The sequence below is a fragment of the Alligator sinensis genome, unplaced genomic scaffold (genome assembly GCF_000455745.1).
Source record: "Alligator sinensis unplaced genomic scaffold, ASM45574v1 scaffold188_1, whole genome shotgun sequence".
NCBI lineage: Eukaryota > Metazoa > Chordata > Crocodylia > Alligatoridae > Alligator > Alligator sinensis.
This window is the reverse complement of record NW_005841903.1, coordinates 1,521,687-1,542,408: the sequence shown is the minus strand read 5'-3', so window position 1 is coordinate 1,542,408 and position 20,722 is coordinate 1,521,687. Positions and strand designations below refer to the sequence as shown.

General features: G+C 39.4%; 1 protein-coding gene across 1 annotated transcript in view; it reads left to right on the top strand.

Annotated features, from left to right (window-relative positions):
- Positions 1 to 18,498, top strand: part of ZMIZ1 (zinc finger MIZ-type containing 1) — a 510,468-nt gene extending 491,970 nt beyond the window's left edge. The window contains exons 22-25 of the mRNA XM_025197702.1: positions 561 to 808; positions 3,502 to 3,665; positions 9,825 to 10,073; positions 13,975 to 18,498. Of these exons, the coding sequence (XP_025053487.1) occupies positions 561 to 808; positions 3,502 to 3,665; positions 9,825 to 10,073; positions 13,975 to 14,082 (769 nt within the window). The 3' untranslated portion in view covers positions 14,083 to 18,498. The remainder of the gene's footprint in view (positions 1 to 560; positions 809 to 3,501; positions 3,666 to 9,824; positions 10,074 to 13,974) is intronic.
- The last annotated feature ends 2,224 nt before the right edge of the window (positions 18,499 to 20,722 follow it).

Genomic DNA, 20,722 nt, shown 5'->3' with positions numbered 1-20,722 from the left:
AGAATTGGAGTTACTTGTTGAGGAGGGAGGATAAACTAAATAGGCTGGGGAAATAGTAGAGTGTGCAGAGCTGGTCAGCAGCTTCAACCTAGAGCAGGTGAGTAGTGACTGAAATTCATTATAAACCTAATGACTGTTTGGTGACTTCAAGTGAATTTATTCCAGTTCATTTGCTAATAAACCAGTTACCTAGTAGATGTATTAATGGCAGTCTCATCAGAAAGTCAAAAAAAAAGAAAGAATGGGTGTGGAGAACACACAGTTTCTCATGTCTATAAATATTTTCTATAATTCAGGTTTGTTATAAACTAAACAGGACTATATAAAGGAGTTTGCTTTGTTGTTCCGTTGTGTAGATAAACAGGGGAAGCCATTCTTTAAGAGCTCTCAAGCTGGCCTCTTTTAGCATCCTCTCAACTCACATCACAAGGGAAAGACTTTGAGATTGTTTTGTTCTGGGGCAACTAGAAACTATAGTTAGAATATAGCTTCTTATAGTAAGTTTAGCAAAACTGATACCAAAGAAATGCCAGTAATGTATGTTTTCTCATGTCTTCCAGCTCTGAGTTTGAGGAGGTTACCATCGATCCAACATGCAGTTGGAGGCCAGTCCCTATAAAGTCAGACATTCACATCAAAGATGATCCAGATGGCATTCCTTCAAAGAGATTTAAAACCATGAGTCCCAGCCAGATGATCATGCCAAATGTGATGGAGATGATTGCAGCTTTGGGTCCTGGTCCTTCTCCTTACCCATCCCTCCCACCACCTCCAGGGGGCAACAACTCCACTGAGTATGGTAACCAAGGTTGGTTTAATGCTTTCATATAAACAAAAAACAACTCTAGAATCACTGATTGGTTCATTCAGCTTTTTCTGATTCATGTGGGTAGCAGTGCAATCTGTGAGTACCACTGTGTTGGAGAGTCCCTGAGCAGGAAAAAATACACAGCCACAAGTCTGAAACTCTTTAGCAGACCTATCATTATAGGGATTTTTATTAAGGAAACCACTCTGTTTAGTAAAGCACTGAGTCTCAAACATATTTTTCTGAAGTGCTCCTATGCTTCCTGTAGTATACAAAATGCCAGATGCTCCTGTGTCTGCTTCTGTCATGCTCAAAAACAGTTTCTTCATCTTTCTTTTTTGTACATCATCTTTCCTTCCTTTGTCCCTCCACTCAATAGCAGCCCACTTGCTGCCAGGGGGGTGGCTATCAGACAATGCATATTGAGCCTATAGCAACATCCATGTAAGCTTCACTAGCGGCTAGGCTCATTAAGGGTCATTCTTGGATGCAGAGACAGAAGGTAGACTGCATTGCCCTCAACCACAGGAACATTTTTACTTTAGGAGGTCAGATTTAGAATTTCACTGCCTGCTCTCTTCTCTTCCACTTATATGTTCCCATTCAGGAAACACTGAATTGAATACTGGCAGAAGAAGTATGTATTCAAGCAACTGGTATATTGAGACTGACTAAATTATAGTGACAATTCTGAAGAAACTATTCTGAAACTAGAGACTTTTGCACTAGCCCTCTCTCAAAAAGGGCCAGTTCTTCATACCATCAGAATCCCCAACTAAGTTACATGATGTTTACAATGCTTCTTGTAGACATTTTGGAAAGAAAATAAAGATTATGTGTACCAAGTAGTTAATTTGTTCCAATGCTTGAGACCAATATCAGATCAAGAAAATGTTCGGGTTTTCAAGTAGGTGAGCAGAACATTGTAACAACAGCCATGGTCCTGCATCATGTGATGCATTTTATTCATTTCATATAGGGGAAGTCTTGTAGCTTGAGAGCAAAGTTATTTATACTGGGTTTTGTTTCTCTCTCCCACTGATTGACTATGACATCTTGGGCAAATTGCCCCATTTCTTCACTCAACACACAGACATTCAGTGAAGCTTAGTGCTTAAAAGCATTTAATGTCCTCTGGTTAAAAAGACCTGCAGAAGAACAAAGTATTATTATTATTATTTCTACTACTACTACTACTATTACTACTACTTTGACATGGGTGGTTTAGTTTTAATTATTTATTACAGTACTTATCAGTGTAGCAGTAAGCATACAGCAGTATAATTTGTAAATATAACAAAGCCTTTATAATGCAAAACCTGACTACAGCTCCCTGCTATTAAATCTTTCCTGAGAAGTGGGGTGAGACCAGCTATGTTCTGTGAGACTTATCCGGTTTGCAGATTAGCAAAGTGAGAATTAGCAAGGCTCTACAGTATTTACATGATAGATCAAAGTCCCAACTTCTTTGAGAAATACACTTACATGGCTAATGACTTCCATTCCTCTGAGATTAAACTTCTGCTTAAAATGAGCTGTTCGGAAAAGCAAATGATGCAGATGCTTCAGTTTGTCAAACTCTCTGCTTGACTTGAACAGTTAAAGCGGCTCTACTTCAGCTAACAAACTGCAGCCTCTCCAGACAAGCTCGAAATCTGTTCTTTTATTTCAGAGCTCAGTATAATCCCTTCAGTGGCTTATGTGAAATAGCGTGGTAGCTTTAGTTCAGTTCCTACTGTTCATGTCAGTAAACTACCTGACTTGGCAGTGTTGCCAACCAAAGAAAAGTTTTTTTACTGACATCCTGGAAAAATTTTACTGACAATTCATTTTTTTACTGGCATTTTTTTTTTTAAACTGACACATATTTTATGTAACATAAATGTAACCCAGGCCCTACACAAGAGTTAGAAGTTATTAATGCCTATTTTCCAAAAACTGAGTGAGTTTGATTAGTTTTTTTTAAAAGAAAGACCACAATAGTATAGGCTTGAGTCAAAATATGAGGTCTCTTCTCTATTAATCATAATTGAAACTACATCATCACACCAAACAAATGGTAAAATAGAAGCCATAGTGATCTGGTGCTGCAGTTACTTCCTTATGTAGGCTAGTCAATAAGCCTCATCATAAACCTGTAATCACTGTTAGACAGTAGCTAACATGGTATTTTGTAGGGTGCACTCTATAATGCTTGTGAAAGAAACAAGTGCCACAGTATACATTTAAACTTAAGATGCCAACCATGGTGATCCAACATCCCAAGAAGTGAATATTCTTTGGGGTCTATATTTTCTCAGCTGTATATTGCTATTCTCCTTTCCTAAGCTAATGTGGTGAGTCAAAGTAGTTGCTGTGTAAAATACCAATAGTTTTCAAGTTACTATATGAATATATCTCTACTACTACAGTTCCTTCTTACAAACGGAATAGGAATTGAACATGGCATCACTTGATAAAAGTTAACCCTTTAATGGCAACAAGTATTTATGAGACTGCTCTAATTTTTTCCCTTCTGCTTCATTTAGTGACACAGAACAAAATGCTGTGGTATTCCACAATAAGCATCCAAATCAATGCAGCACACTATGATGGCATACTGATTCTGTGGGGCTTTTTTACAAGGATCTTTGCTGAGAGCAGTGTGAGAAAGCAGAGTCCCTTTCATAATAATTCCTTTCTTTGCTTCTTAGGTAACAGTTATCAAGGTCATGGCAATTTTGATTTCCCTCATGGGAATCCTGGTGGAACTTCCATGAATGACTTCATGCACGGGCCACAGCTGTCCCACCCTCCAGACATGCCAAGCAGCATGGCAGCTCTTGACAAGCCTCTCAGCCACCCCATGCAGGAATCTGTAAGTAAAGTTAAAGCCTGATCTTTCCCTTTTTTAATTCTTGGGGTAAGGAGCAACAGAGGAATCTGTATTTTGATTGTGAGGTGCTCTTGTCTTGCAGTGGATTCTTCTATGACAGTTCCTGAAATAGGAAAGATCTGGAAAATAGGGTCAGAAGTGCTTTTTTCTTTTAGGGTTTGATTTTGGGGTAAGGGAGGCAGCAGGTTTGAGCTTTTGGAGTTGTAACTTAAGGTTGTTTATCTGAAAGAGGCAGTGTGACCCTGCACGTTAGTGTTAATCATAATGCTTTGCAGCAGCACATAGAAAACCTAGGTTTCATTTCCTGGACCAAGAGGATCTGTGAATACCCAGACTCAACAGAGTATCACATAAAGCATAGCACTGACTTGCTTCAAAACAGGAGTGCAGCCTCCTGCACAATCATCCCTTGGGACAAAAATTTACATCAAAACATTGTGACGTTACATCTTGCCCAGGGTAAATTGAGGGTCTCTTTAAACAGCCCATAAACTAGTCTGGTAGGACATAGAATAGTAGCTTAGATGGTGATAGACAGACTGTTTGGATTTCAAGGATAGATGCCAACCCTGCTTTGATAGCATATCAGTTGTTGAGAGGTTTTTAGAAAACATGATCCTCAGGTCTTAAGTGAACAATTAGGACCATAGGTCAGAGGAAGGTTGTTCATCCCAGAACACTGCGTTTTATGTGCAGAATTTTATATCCAGAAAATACACTACTGCAGCAACTAAGCCGATAGAAAACCTACCAGCAGCATGTAGCTTTTCAGGCTTGACTAGTCATCTATTTTAATTATAGAACTTATATCTCCCCTTCTATGTTTGTTTAAATAACAAGACGGGCTGTATAACATCTGGCACTGTGTTAGATGGAATGGAAGAACATTTAACTTGACAAGTCATCTGTGCTATGTCTTTAATGAGTATTAGGAAGCACACTTGCAGTATATAATAAGGATGTGAGGTGGTAGCTGCCTCAGATTGCTCTACTCATTCACTGTCTCTTGTAGCTGGCAGCAGGTTTTTAGGTTGGTAAGGAATAAGAAGGCATTCACAAAGGAAACAGTGCAAAGGGTACTTAGAACATGCTGGAAAGCCCAGAAGGTTATAGGAAAAGGCTGGTTGTAGAGAAGTAGTCCAGAAATCACAAGTGACTTTGTGCACTGTAAGTTAATACGCAATAATTCAAGGCATACAAGAAAATTAGTCTGACAAACTCTCTGCACCCAGCTTGGTGAGCAGTCCATGGTATCTGCATCTGAGTCAACTGCATGGTATTAAAATAAAGTACAGTGAGCATTTGCTACCAGCAGCAACCATCCATGCAAACCAACTATGCCTTCGAAATCAAGGGTGCAGAGACTTCTGCTTTGCCTCCAGCTAGAGAACACTTCAAACAAGTCATAAGTCATTTGGTGCAGTTTGCCTTCATCAGAGTTAAGCAGTGTTACTGCTCTTGTAGCTGGCCAAATGAAATTTCACCAGACAAATGGCAGATTATCTGCTTAACATACGAGTGAGGAGCTGAAAAGTTGTACTGCCTTCTATAAACTGTACTACTAAGAGAAAATATTAAGGGCAAAATTCTCTCCAGCCTCTGCTTCTTGCAGAAGAGTAAAGGGGTAATGGGAGCCCTATTTTGCAGTTGTTAGGTTTTATGGGCCAGTGGGACAGCCCTGACATTGATTTAGTAAATTGTCTCTCTACCTGTAGACGTTTGCTCCACCCATTCCTCACCGTGATGTGTTCCCTGTGCTCCTGCAGAGACAGAAGTAGCAGTCAGTAGTTCCTGGTATATATCATCTGATGGTTCCTTCCTGCCCACCAGGGAAATGCTCAGTTGACAAGTTATGGCTATTTTGCAACTACATTGCCCTGACTGAATTGCACAACGAAACCAGATTGACTGTGAGAATCTGGCCCCAAAGTCTTCAGATAATTTCACTTGAAGAGATTTTGTTAGGAGCCTACTTCAGCTACTATTATTACTACTATTATAAAGTGTCCATTTTCATCCCTCTATTTGTCTTTAGGTATCTTTCTATCTTTTCTCTCTCCTACCTTAAAAATAAATCTTTGCTGTAGGAAGTGAACAAGACTATATAAATGTGAAAAACAACTATGTAAATCTACAACTTATTGGTAACTATATTCTATTGCACCAACTCTTGAGTTGCATAGCCAAATTTTCTGTGAACAGGACACCACTATATTTATATAACTGCAAAACACAATGCATGATAATAGGAATATTAATATAAACCAAGCTAATGCATAGCATGTTTTGTTTACCTTTACCTCTTTATTCATTTATTTTTTGTTTTTATTCTACTATGTACATATCTCCATTATAGAAACATAATTTAATGTTGCTCCTTTGTCCACCTCCAACTTTCCCACTGAGGTCGAAGGAAGTTCAGTAGCCAACATGTTCAGTAGCTCAGTAGGTATCCACCACCTTAGTACTATCAGAACTTACTCTCATTCTTGTAAATATTGTGCTAGTGCAGGGGCGGGCAATTAATTTGGGCGGAGGGCTGCTTGATGAGTTTTGGCGAGCTGCTGAAGGCTGCATGGGTAGCCCCGCCCCTTCAGTTGCCCCACCCCCTGGTCACCCTCTTGGGACCAGAAGTCCTGCCCCCTAACCCTGGACCTTTGCCACTGGAAGTCCCTCCCCTTGCCCCTGGAAGTACTCTTTTTGGAGAGGTGGCCTTGGAACCTGACCCCTCCCACAAGCAAGGACCCAGCCTACCCCATCAGGCTCCAGGCATCAAAAGCTGGCCAACCCCCCCACCCATCACTGGTGCCAGCATGACCTGGTCCTGACTCATCCTAGCTTGCCCCTCCCCCTGTGGCACAGCAGAAGCCAGCCCAGGCCCAAGTCCCCTCACCAGCACAGCACCCTCCAGTGCTGTGGGACCCTTCCTGTCCCAAGCCCGTCCTGAGCGGCACACGGCTCCACTGTAGCTTCTGCTGGCTGGTGCCGACCCGGCCAGGCTTGTCACATCCCCAGCAGCATGTGGGAAGCCGTCAGCTGGTGCCGCTGGCTGCCACCGGAGGCTTTTAGAGAGGCAGCCGCCATTACCTGGGTTTTGAAGGGGCTCCGCAGGCCGGACGGAAGTGCTTGGCAGGCCGTATTTTGCCCTCCCCTGTGCTAGTGCTTTCTTGCTTCTGTATCAAACTGGTAGCTTAGCTCAGTGCCCCAAATCTGACATAGACAAACACCTGATGTTTCCAAAGATATTATAAATAGTCTCATCCTGGACAGCAGGGAGCAGCCTTCACATAGGGCTGAGTAGAGAAGGTTGATCACACCAAGTGTCTGAGGAAATGTGACAAATGAAAGAGAGATTCGGACAGTAGGTTTTAGCAATAATGAATTGGGTTTTTAGAAATATCATTCATCAACAATGATGTTCCACCCATGTAAGAAGCAGAGAAAAATAAATCCAAGATCTGGCATATGGCTACAAGAAAGGAAATGAGCCTTTAGTGTTATAGGATCTTAGTGGGCACCCATATTGGACAACTATAACTATGATACATATTACTAAGTATATTCAGCAGTAATTTGAGGCTCTGCAGTGAGATGGAAACACAAGGATTAACCTGCATTGCCCTTTTCTCTACAGTCAGATTACCATTGAGGTCAGAGGATTATTAGGCCACAGCTGGCACATTTATTATCTAGAACTCACACTTGTATACATTATGTCAGCACTGTGGTGCCATTAAGTAGTCAATAGAGTTGTATCCCCACAGCTCTTAAATGTCTACTTTCTGGAGTGCTTACATTATAGGAATACCAAAACACAAGAGAATTGGTGGTCTCAGCAGTCTTTGCTGTACACTCAAGCTGCACCTTTTTTAGACTTTGCATTATAATGCGAATTAGTGTCTTTAAAATATAAAAGGAGCATGAACAAAGATGCCTGAGAGAACAGTTTACTCTATAATCAGCAATCAGATATCAAGCTAGACAATGGATTATAATGCTGTTTTTTTGGAATCTTTATCGCTTGATGTCATAATGAACAATTACCATCTAACTGACAAATACTTCAGGGACCAAAACACTAATTTGACTAGTCAAGTCAAATGTCAGAAGGGTTTTTTGGGTTCAAATTGTATAAATTAACCAGACACCTCCAAAATAATCATTTTGTGAGAAGAGAGGGGAAAACTCCTTTCACAGTTTCTCAGCACAACTTTAACTGTTTTTAAAAATTGTTTACATTTCCACACTTTCTATTGGACATTTCTTCAACAAATTAATAGGGAAGTCAAAGCATTTAAATAGCTATAACTGCTGTTCAGTTTCTCTACACTTACACATAGCTATTGTTGTGAGATTTGTGTACTGTATGGTACATAGACTTTGTACTTGTCTTCCCATTTGGAAAAAGCTGTATGACACAATGCACCCTCAGACTGGTATAACTGGATCCATGCTAAAAGGGAGAGGGTTTGCTCCAATCTTTCTCAATGTCTTTATGTCCTGACAGTATGAAGAGGCCTATATGGAAATTATAGTTTCGCAGTTATGATTACAGTTACGCCCTCTTTCACTGCTGTTTATACTGTAAAGAGATTGGAAAAAAAACTTCCATGTAAATGTGCGTGGGGCCTCCACTGTATTTTCGTTTTCAGAAGCACAGACATGGTTGAATAAAAAATGACTGTTTTCAATTCATTGACTGTTGTAAAAGCATTCTGTTAAGATTAGCTTTTCTATTCATATTAGGTTTTAAAATAACTCCCTTTTACTTTCCAAAATTAAATTTTAAGACTAGGTAGTCTGACCATGCTCTTTGCAGGGGAAGGGTCAGTTCTGACACAGTGTTTTCTTTGCTGGCTTTTGTTGGTTTGTGTTGGGTTATTTTCATGCTATTATTGTTTGTCTCTGCTCTTTTATTTCAGCTCTACTTTGTGGCAATATGTAGACATTGTTCACATTTGTTCATCCATTTACCCAGTTAGTGTGAGGACACTGGCTTTATGAACAGCCATGCACTTTTCTTCTCATGGCTTCAAGGTCTAGTTCTAAAGAATGTTTTGGCATTAAAAGTGACATGTAGGGCACTGACAGACATGCGGGAAAAAAGTGCTTTCCCAGAAGAAGCAGCGTGTTAGTTCAACTCAGCTCTGCAGCGTCTGTATATATTGGGTTCTTCAGTGGGCCTTTTTGGTGCTTTTAGCTAAAGCTGATTCTATGAGTTATTAGAGAAAAATGCCATAAAAGTCCCATTGAAGCATCTGATCTATACAGACATTGGGCGAGCCAGGTCTAACTAACGTGATGCCTCTTCTGGGCATACTCTGGGCTCAGCGCATGGAGTTTAAAGTGCCATTTTGGGGGGGGCGGGGGTGGGGGGTTACTTCTGTAAGCAGCTGTAAAGGAAGGAAGTATTGGGCTTGTGCCCTTACTTGCTTCTCTGTGACGTGAAAGGAGAACTGAAAAGTTCTTCCATAATAACAATGTTTTGAGCATTTGTTTGGTTTGGGGAGGTTTTCCTCCCATAAAAATATCAAGGCTGGCAAGTCTTTACCTATTTTTATCAGAGGCCTCAGATACGAATGGGGAACTTTCTCAGCACTCAACTGGAGATGTTCAGTCCCTGACAAAGACAGCTCTTTTGGCAGGTATTTTTTTGTAACCAAACCCCACTCTCCTCCAAGATTGGAGTGGAATGTCAACAAAATCCTGAATAGTGTCTGAGTAATAATGATGTATCTTCAGAGTTAATCAGGTCTCCCTTGAATAATTTAACTAATGTCATAATGCAACTGCTTCTCTGCTCATCCATAGGTGTTCAGGGAAAACACCACTAGGGTTAATTACACCTGAATTACTAATCCAAAAAAGAGAAGACGGCTGCTTTTTTCATGCCTTCTTTTGCACATCATGGTAAAGCAACGAAACCCTGCACAAATCCGGTGTATTTTTTCCCCTTTGCTAATGACCTTTAAAGAGATAAACATTTCCTCTAATTTTGGGATATGGGATTCTCTTTTCTGATTGCTTTTTTTTTTTTGGTTTGTTTTAACATTCAGTTATGGAGTTTCATTTTCTTCAGACACCTTGACCACTGTAAGTCGTGGCCTCACTTTCTTTTCCTGCTTTTTTCCTCCTTCGCAGATCCCTCATCCTGGCAGCACTGATCAATCCCATAGTTCCATGCAGCAAGGTTTGCACGTACCTCACCCCAGCAGCCAGTCAGGGCAGCCATTACATCACAGTGGTCCTCCTACCCAGCAGTCCCGGCAGCCACCACAGGCCGCTTCTAGCAACCATCCACACAGTGACCTGACCTTTAACCCCTCCTCAGCCTTAGAAGGTCAGGCTGGTGGACAGGGAGCATCTGACATGCCGGAGCCCTCACTGGATGTAAGTCTGTGTCATACTATCATCTGCCTGCCTTAGACTGTGCTTTATGTTTCTGAGAGGTTGGGGGGGGGAGGAAGGAGAGGGAGAGGGAAGCAGCTTTCGCAGCACATGTCATCGTTTCATGCTTTGTTACATGAACTTAATCACTGAAGCTGAGATGACAGGCACTCGTGGCTTGCTGAGAAAACCTTTCTGTTTTAAGCAGCTGCATGACACTCAAGCCATATCTTTCTAGCATGGGTGTTTTCATTCAAGCAAGCTTTTCTCAAGAGAGAGTGTGGCATTTAAGCATCTTTCTTTCTTTCTTTCTTTCTTTCTTTCTTTCTTTCTTTTTTTTGACTGGTGAGCCTGAATATTACGGGATCCTGAAGTTCTCCTGAACAAGGGGCAGGGAAGGGAATCCTTATGATTCAGACCAGGGCCTGAATTTGTAACTGAGCAATTGCAATTTGGTCCCTGCTTCCCTTTGCTCGTGGTTTGCACCAAACTAGCATAGTTTACCATCCCTCTCCCTTCTAGCTGGTGTAGCATTAGGGCTGTGCCAACATCTGTACAATAGCAGCCCTGCAGAGGCTATTCCTCCTCCACCATGCAAAGACAAACTGGGCAGATGGTCCATGGAAAGGAGTAAGCTAAACGAATGCCTTTTCCTACTTACTCCTCTCCTGGTTCACTTAAGGGTGCTTGTGACTGAATCCTCTTCTGTCAGTTTCTCTGTCTCCATACACTTTTCTAATAAAAAAGCACCACTTCTTCACATTTAAATTTTGTAGTGGGAGGATTTGGTTTGGTTTTGAATAATTTGCTCCCGTGCTCATATTTCTTGGTGATTGTAACTTTTAAGAAATGTTCACAGGTGTGCTGCAGACTTACATATGTGTTTTATTATTCATGCACACTTGTATGCTCTCTGCCATATACCAGCCTTTAAATAACCTTACAAAAAAGGGGAGAGAGGCAAGATCAGGGCAGATTGGATGAACCAAACCATTCTTGAACTACTACTTATAAAATGCTCTGAGTGGGTTAGTATCCAATAAGCTTACATGGAAATCATTAAGGGACTGCAACTTGAGTGGCAGCTATAGAACTGAATCCTTAGAGACCCCATTCAAATAGCATTAATAGGTCACACAAACATTTAAGTAACAGTACTCTTTTGAAATAGGCGTTCATTTTCCAGTACCTAAATGATATGCAGACTATTTAATATCTGGATATCTAGCATAATATACTGAGCACATAGTTATCACTCATCAAATCAGAGTGGCTTTATAAAAAGAATGCAGAATTTTCTTAGTTGATAAGACAAGTACGGTAGAATGTGAAAAGAGTTCTTTAGAACATAGGCAGAAATTAATTACTGAGCAACACTGTGTAATGGGCTTAGCTTTTAGTGAACATGTGAAGTGAGGATTGGATAAAAATGGCATGTGACATTATTAGTGTATCAGAAGCAAGTTTCAAAATTTGCAATAGATGTCTGGCATTGTCTACTCATTGCTAGGCAAATTACTCTTACTTTTCCATTGCAACTCTCAATGATTCCCAGCACATAAGAATGTCTCTGAAGATCTTTTCTGATGTTCTCCAGCTGCCTGGAAGATATTCTAATTTTCAGAAACCTTCCCTCTTTTTACAAGCTCAGAGAGCAGGTCAAATTATCCACTAAGTGGCAAAATTATCTAATCAAAGATTACATTTACAGTACGTCACTGTGGACTAAAGGCATCACTGGCTCATTTTGGCCACATTTAATCAAATTCACTAGTCTTTTACCACTGTAGGTTTATTTTAAACATATTCCTAAACTTGAAAAAGTTTATCTGGAGACTTTATCCAGATTTTCAAAAAGGATATGAAGCAATGAGACTCAGAAATTAATTACATTAATTCTTTACAATAAATTGAACTATAAGATTTCAAGGACAAGAGCTATATTTTTCCCTGTACAGTACTTTGACCAGTGGGCCACAGTTTTGGGAGAGTGTGCCTTTATGTAGTATTGTATTAAAAAATATTAATAGTATGTGAAAGGATGGAATGTAAGTGCTCCATCTCTTTAGTCCAGAATGATAGCATGTTCTTAAGTGTAATGCATGGTCTTGGAAAAAATAACTTCTAATAAAAGTTACTTCGGTGAAATTCAGCTTTTTTTTAATTCCCACCATCATTTTTTTAAAAGCAAATAGAAAGGACAGTTTTCATATCTCTCTTAATTAAAAATGTCACTTACATTTCTTTATAAATGTATTAAAGATACATTTACTTGATTAAAATTAGGGGACTGACCTGCTTTTTCACAGCAATAACATACCTAATGTTAGTATAGTGGTGCTTAGCCATGTTAGTCTGAAGCCAGATGGAAGGCAAGGCAGAGTGGCATGTCTGCAGCGCCACAAACGACACATTCAGGTGTTCTCTGTACTGCAAGAGTTTTTTTGATATCCAGGGGTCAAAAAAATCTGTGGAGAAAAGGGGCAGTGCATGCCACTCAAAAGCGGAGCCGGGCCACCCAGAGCCACGCTGTGGCTACCAGCCAGGCTCTGCGCAGCAGAATTGCCACTGCTGCAGCCCCAGGAGGCCCCTAGGACCTCAGGTAAGGCTGCTAGGGTCAGCCAAGTGCTGGCCCCAGTCTCACCTACTGCCCCCAGGGTATCTTGCTGTGCTCCAATGTGCATGCGGCACAGGTGTTCTCTGGGGACAACTAATGGTGGTGCATGGTGCGTCGCTGCTAGTTTTCCTTGGGGAACCAAACGTCTGCACCATGTGTGGATGCAGTCTTAGACACTAACTGGTTCCAAGAAGCATGAGCTTTCATAGGCCAATCTACTTCATTAGGTCCCAAATCTGACTTCGGATTTGGGGCCTAATGAAGCAGGTTGTTACTTATGAAAGCTGATGCCTATCCAACCACCCTTGCCTAGCGTTCACCTAATGTTAGTATAGTAGTTTCAGTATTGTAAAGTATACATTTTAGTTTTACAAGACTTGAAAACACACAGCAGTTGGAAAGTTGTCCATCTCACTGCTGATACACGTGCTAAAGTTGTCCATATTGTTTTAAACTTGTCAGTGAGAGAATAAAACATACTTATTACAGACCCCTTTTCCCTTCCCAATTTTTCATGCAACATTTTTTGCTTTTCAAGAAACCATTAGGTGTAGAATAAACTGGAAAATGTCACTGGCTATGAAACAGAAGTTAGGATTCCCCCATATGTGTCGGATCAAAAGGGTGCTGAATGAAATTTAGAACAAGAATATATGAAGCGGTTTGGCAGTGGGAATATAATTAGAAAATATTTCTGCAAGTACTCTCCAAAAGTTACAGTTATTAGGGAATATACTCTGCTGCCACATCGGGGTATCGTACCCCTGGGCCCTTAACTTGGTCTGAGTCACACCATAAACTGCTGATGATTCACCTTTCCCAGGAAATGCTGTTTTGTCTACTTGAAGCTTTCGTTTAAATGATGATCAAAATCAGTGTACATTGGATTTTTAGTTTTATGCTTTTTGTGAATGTTGCATATGAGAAAATGATCAAGAAAAGCCTTTGAAACCATCACCAACCAGGGAATAAATTGAAATCCATGTAATAAACTCACTTCTCTCTATTTACGAAATTTGCGATGGTGTGGTTGGCTATGAAATTGTAAATGACACGATACTGGGATGACTGAAATTCTCTTGGCAAAAGTGGGTTATACAGGTTTTCCCAATTAAGTGACCATAAAATCTTGATGCTACACTACCTGAATGAGTTTTGTGTGCGTCACATCTTTGGATCTATTCCAGTATATACACATGAAAGTCAGTTTCCAGGAGGTTTTAATCCCTTGTTCTACGAACGCATTTCTGTTACCTGTAATTTTCCTTTTATCTTTATATTTTGTAGCTGCTTCCAGAACTCACAAATCCAGATGAGCTGCTTTCGTACCTGGATCCTCCTGACTTGCCAAGCAATAGCAATGACGACCTTCTTTCTCTCTTTGAGAATAACTGAAATCATGTGTATTTCCCCCATCCCTCTCACTTATTCACACATGTGTGGCTGCACAGCAAGGATCTTAACACTCCCTTTCCACAGAAGATAAAACAAACTCACAACTGTGATCAATGGTGCACTCCCTGCTTTCTTCATCTCCGAACTGTTTTTGTCAGCGTCACGGACTGTGAAAGCAACGGGAGGAAAAAATAAACAAATGTGGTGATCTCAGACTTCTGCTAAGCATCACAACAAAGCATAGACAATTGTGCAGCTATTGGAAACCCCATTCTTTGTTAATCCCATAGAGAGAGAGTTCTGTGATACACATAGTGTGAAGTATCCTGGCAAAAACCAATCTTGGCAAGGGAGGAAAAGGCAACAAAATGGAACTGTCTTAATTGACCAGTCTCAGAATGTCCTTCCAACGACTGTTCTTCCATTTTTTTTAAAACTGTATCTCCCTTCTACCCACTTACCTTTCTCCACTTTCCCCAATTGCAGATTTGTGTTGGACAAATTGTATTGGCCACACACACAAAGGAAAACAAAACAATACAAACAAAACCACATAAAACACCAAAAAGCACAAATTGTACAATAAAATGTCAAGGGTAGGGAAGAAACACAAACCGCATCAAAGGGAGACTTCTGGTTAGCTAATGTTTTGTCTTCAGTAGAGGAGTCCTGTGAATCTCCAGGCTGCAGCCAGTATGTGTTTGGGTTTATGAAATTCAGGAATCTTCCATGCTCATTTGCAAAAGATTCCTCTGCTCAAACACACAGACTTAATGGGGGGGAGGAGGAAGCAACTTTTCTCTGTTTTTTTTTTTTTGTTTCTTTTTGCTGGTTTTGGTTTCAAATCACTGCCATTTGTGGCTGCATTAATATCCAACTGTTGAGATTATTTTATATATATATACATATATATATATTTGCCATATATCCATATAAGGCTATATCCATACAAGGGGCCAGGGGTAGTGCAAACCAAAATGTTCTTGATTATCACCCAGAGCCTTCAGGTTCCTCAGCCTCTGTGTCATTTGGTTTTCTGTACTGCACAATGCATAGTGAGATGAGCTGGGTGAAGGAAGGTCAGAAAGCACTGTAACATCACTAACAGCATATTCTTATTAATAATCAACTTGAAAGGGGCACTGAAATTGGACAGACACCTTAGAGCTTCTCTTGTTTTGCTTTATGTTTTATTTTCAAGACTGTTACATATAGTTTTGCCTTTTACTTTTCTTCTTCCTTTATTTTAACTCTTGAGCTGCCAGGATGTTTGTTCACCAAGGATGGGCATGGGGAAAATAAGTAATTGTTGGTATGTTACTACTGCCCTCGGCAGACCCAGTGCCACAATCACCGTCTTGCCCCTGTGATCTGTGCTCCTCGTGTGGTTGCTTCTCCTGCATGAGCTTCCTATTGCTTCTGTGCCCATTTTTGTGTGCGATCTCTCTCGTCTCTCTCTCTCTCTCTCTCTCTCTCTCTCTTATAAATTATGTACAGTAGCTGTGTAAGAAGTGCATGTGTGCCAACTTTGCCCTTGTGGTGCGACATTTCAGCTTTTGCCCACTGTACAGTTCTTGTTTTCTTTGTTACTAAGACAAATTTGTCCAACCCATTTCCTCATCCCAACTCCAATCCAATATGTCCTTATTCGTGCTCAACTATAAGTTTGCAACTTAAGTGCCAGACGGAATTATGTTGGGTTTTTTGTCGTTACTGTTGTTCTTGTCTCTTTGAATAGGTAATTCTCCCCCTCCTTTAGTTTGCGATGTAAATGGCATGCCATGTGCTTACAGTTCTGGATTTACTTTCCTCACCAAAGTCATTTTTGTAAATTCTTTTTGTTAATGTTTCCCACTACTGCTGTACATGCGTCGTGATATATATATGCTAGTCAGCAGCACCTTGCTGTAGATATTAAAGGAAATGGCAGTTTAGTTCTTTTATTTTCCAGTAGGAGTATTGAATCTGTCAAACATTTTATGTAGAGATGTTCCCACACTTATATTTTTCCTGTTTCGAGTTTTTTTAAAAAAGGCGCTGTTCATTATGCAAAATCAATTATTTTAAGAATTGCTATTGTAAATATCTTTGTGAATATTTTAGTATTGTCTTTGATAATATTCAACATTTTCATGATCTGGTTATACTTTTGCTGGTGTTTTTAAATACCTTGTCTGAAGAAAAATATGGGTCCTTTTTTTAAAAAAAAAATAACAAGGGTTCTTTAACAGAATAAGGGAGCATTTTTTTTCCTTTGATAAATTAGCCCAACCTTCTTATCCATTTCTCAAATGAATTGATACATCGTGCAGTACCTGGACGATCAGGGTCCAGCTCTGTCATGCAAACAGGATACTAGGTGATTGCTTGGGGCAAAAGTAAAATATTCATTGACTGCGTGTGGCTGATTGTGGGCTGGCAATGGCAGGTATTGGGCCAGTTTACCTCAGTCAACAGAACAGCTAGCACCAGCTGTTTGAACAAGTAAATGTGCACTATGGCAAGCAGCAAGTCTATAAGGTACAATATTTATATCACTCTATTGGCATTCTGGTCTTTGAAACTGGAGCTCTCTAACACTTTGGGCTGTTGGTGGGGGGGAGGGGGAGGGAAACAATACTTTGTTTGTTCTGCTTAGAATTGTCTTTTTTCTTATGTAGACTTGACAGCCAGTAGAGAATCTCTACACAATATTAATGATACCTTTATAATACATAGTGACATGGTTGTGGTGTGGTGCTACGATCACACAACTGGTAGGAAAGACCATTCTTCAGTTACAAATGTGTTTTGTAGCCATTTTACTGTAGTAGTTTTCCCCTGTATTTTGCTGCATCATTTATATAGGTGTTTAAGTCATTTGCATGGGCAGATAATGATAAACTGACAATGTATTGCCCTTAGGGATTTTTTTTTTTAGCCATAGATCTTGGAATAAAGAATGCTTCTTGCTATGAGCTGGAACTGGTTGCTCGGATTCTAGTCTGGTTCTATTAAATTGCTTCACCCCATTGTTGTTCGAGCAGCTGACTAAATTTGCTACCTGAAAAGATTCTTCTATTTAAGAAAAAATATTCATTTCAGATCAGATGTATTAAGGATTGATCTTTTGCTATAGTATTCTAACTGTATCATTTACAGGGGTACCTGTTGGAAAGCATAAAGGGACAAAACCCAAAAAGAATAGCAACATGTTATGGGTGTTTTTTGCATTTACTTCGAACAGTAATAGTGGAGAATTAAAACAGACCTTTTTGCAGTTGATGTTTTAAGTCTATGGGAATATTTGCTTTCTAAGACAGTAATACAATATGGTTCTTAGCCATCACCCAACTGTCGAACATTTGAGACAGTTTCAAGACTCTCTGTCAGTTAAAATCAGGTACTGTACAGGGGATTCAGCATGGAAAAGCTTTTAAATGAAAGTGTAATTAACTTTTAATCTTTTCACTGCCATAATGTTAAAATGTAGAGAAAAACCTACCAAATAGGATAATCACAGTCATTTTCCTTTAAAGCTCAATTATGATATGAAATTCCCAGTAGTGTTTTTATTATATTTTTGTTTATTTTTTTAAAATTGTTCCCCTTTGGAAGCTCATCTGGGAAAGAACCCACAGAGATCTACAGTTCTGCTGCCAAGACATTATTATAGGACTGACAGATACACGCCAATGTCTGCAGTGGATACTCAAGGGACAGCTGTACATATGTAAATGACAAATAGAGACATGTTAACAGAAATGCATTCATTTTCCTTGGAATGTGCATTGTTTTTATTTCACAGGAAAAAAAAAGCTTGAAGCTCCATCTTATGTGGAAAATGAATCCTGTTTGTTAGCGTTTGTGAAGTCTCAGCATTTGTTTCACTTTCACTTCTGTAATATACTCTGACTCCTTGTTTTGTTTTGTTTTACCTACATGTAATATCTAGCTTATGTGTACTAGTCTATCACCTGTGTATTTTTAGGGTGCTACAGAAATAATGAAGAAAATAAGGGGATTAAAAAAATTGTAACCAAATTCATACTTTGTACAATTTTTGATATCACGATCAGAAGAGAATTAAAAAAAAAAGTACAATCTGAAGTAACATGCAAAAATGGCCATTGTCCTTGTTTGTACATTGTATGTACAGTACAATGCAATCATTTCATACTTTAAACTGGTCAGAAAAAATAATTGTGATTTTTAGTCTTGCAAAACTGTATGTAGTTAGATGATGTGACAACCTAATATTTATCTAATAAATATGTATTCAGATGAAACCTGTATATTAGGTGTTCATGTGGTTATTTTGTATTTAAAGATCAAATTATTTGACTATTGCTAGACATTTATATACTCTGTTGTAACACTGAAGTATTCTCATTTGCTCATGTTATTTTTTTTCCTAAATAAATTTACAAAAATTAAGGTTTGGCTAATTGGCACCTGCTTTGTAAATTTGAAATTCTTTTTTTTTAAACCAACAGAAGAAATCCACTTTGTACATTCAGTTGAAAATGATTATACTACACAATGGAAATATATGGGAAAGTGGACCGGGATACAGAAGGGCAAGAAGGGATGAACCAGGGTGTGGAAGATGGAAAATAGGATGGACATAGATTTTCGGGTGGGTACCAGACTGCAAACAAAAGTCCCCAGAGTAGAATTTATCCCTAACCTTGCTGTTTATATTTTGAAATGAAATCTGTTTGCAGCATTGGGAAATAACAGCAGGAAGGGTTGTCTCTTGTGTTGAAATGTGTGTGTTCTATAATGAGAGGCTATTGTCTATTCTTTCTTGTGGAGAGTAGGCTTTCATGGAAGGATTAAACATCTAACACAGCAGCTTGTTAATTTTGTCTTTGTTTTAAATCCCCAGGCGTTCTAATATTTTTAGTTAAATCAGAACCTCTAATTAAAATAAATTGAGTGATTTGGGAAGAAAATTGGAATCAGATTTTTTTTTAAACGTCCCAAAGTTAAAAATGTACAGCCTGCTTTTAAAATACATTCTTTCTGACCCAAATCCTTCCAAATTTATGGCTGGAGCGTACATTTCTGTACACTGAATAAACTCAGTGAGATTGTGTGTGCAACAGTAAGAGATGCCAAAGTCCTTGCAGGTTCAGGGCTGACTATTGCAGGTACAAATAGCAGCAAATTGCCTTAACATGAAGTGTTTCAGGAACAGCTATATCTGAATAACTCAATGTATGTACACAATTATTCCAGAATAAGAGTGTCATGTACATGCTTAGCTTTAATCTACTTTCAAAGTGCATTAATCCAAGCAGCATTTTTCCATAATGCCTACCATATGGCTTTACTCTGAAATATCTATGCCTGAAAACTCCTTGTAGAGACAAACCCTTATTTTTGCTTGCAAATATACATTTGTTAGGCATATAATAATCAGATGTGGTTTGAGAGTCTTCCCAGAATCTGACCATAGATTTTTTTTTTTTTTGGCCCTTAATCTCTAGTGTGCTGTCAGCAGTACTCCTTTGAGAACTCTCACATAATAAAGTAAAATAGCTGAGTTAAATTGGATGGTGACCAAAAAATTAATACAGAATAAGCATCCACCTTTGCTCTGGGTCTCCCACTCATTCCAGCAAATAACGAGTAGTTGTTTTCTTGTTTTCATTTTCCTGGAAAATTCCATCGAGTCTCATGCAACAATATACACCATGCAAAAAATTGCTACACCATTATGAGGATGGTATGAAGAGCTCAAGGGATGTTCTTAAGAAAATTTGTATAGGTGGATCATCTCCATTAGGGTACCTGATAGAATCACAATAAGTATTTCTTCTATATCTTGTTGATACTGATTTTTCCTTTTATACAGATGAACAGTTTATTCTATGAGTCATTCATTCAAATGCTGCATTATAAGCTTACCATTTATTAATATTCTCTATTTAAAAGTTAATTCATTCTTATATAGCTTCAAACTTTTCTCATTGCCAAATATTTCCCAATAGCTCAGAAAAGGTATTCAGATGCTAAAGTAAGAGACCTAGGGTTCTCTCTGACTAACAAAGATCCTTGAATTTTTGTTGTTAGGGTTTTCCTTTGCCTTCTAACTTATGGCCTTTTTATGAAAAAGTGACCTAATCTCTTTAGACCAGGGGTCAGCAACCTATGGCCCATAGGCCAGATTCAGCCTGCAAAGCTGAGCACAGTGTGATGGCAAGGGGAATTGGAGGCATTCAGAGGCAGAAGTAGACACAACTGGGCCACAAACGGCAGTCAGTCTGCTTTTGAATCTAGCTCTGTTAATTTAGCCTGCCATCGCTGAAAGGTTGCTGACCCCTGCTTTAGACTTACGGGGCAGGGAACATGTTTTTGGTCTGTGTTTGGACAGTGCCTATTGCCTAATACACTGGGGTGTTGATCAATTACTGGAAGACTTAGGTTCTATAGTAATATAAATAAGTATGGTTCCAACCAACTTCCTCCCATCTCTTGAAAAAGGTAGAATGACCAGTATTGAAAGTCAGAGGTAGTTAGACATGTTAGTCTGAAGTCAGGCAGAAAGCAGAGCAGAGATGCGTGAAAGCGTCACATAATCCTCTTACCGATGCCTTACATGATTAGGGTAGCGAGTAGTAATGTCTCATTCTCCTTCAGTGCCTCCCCGGTG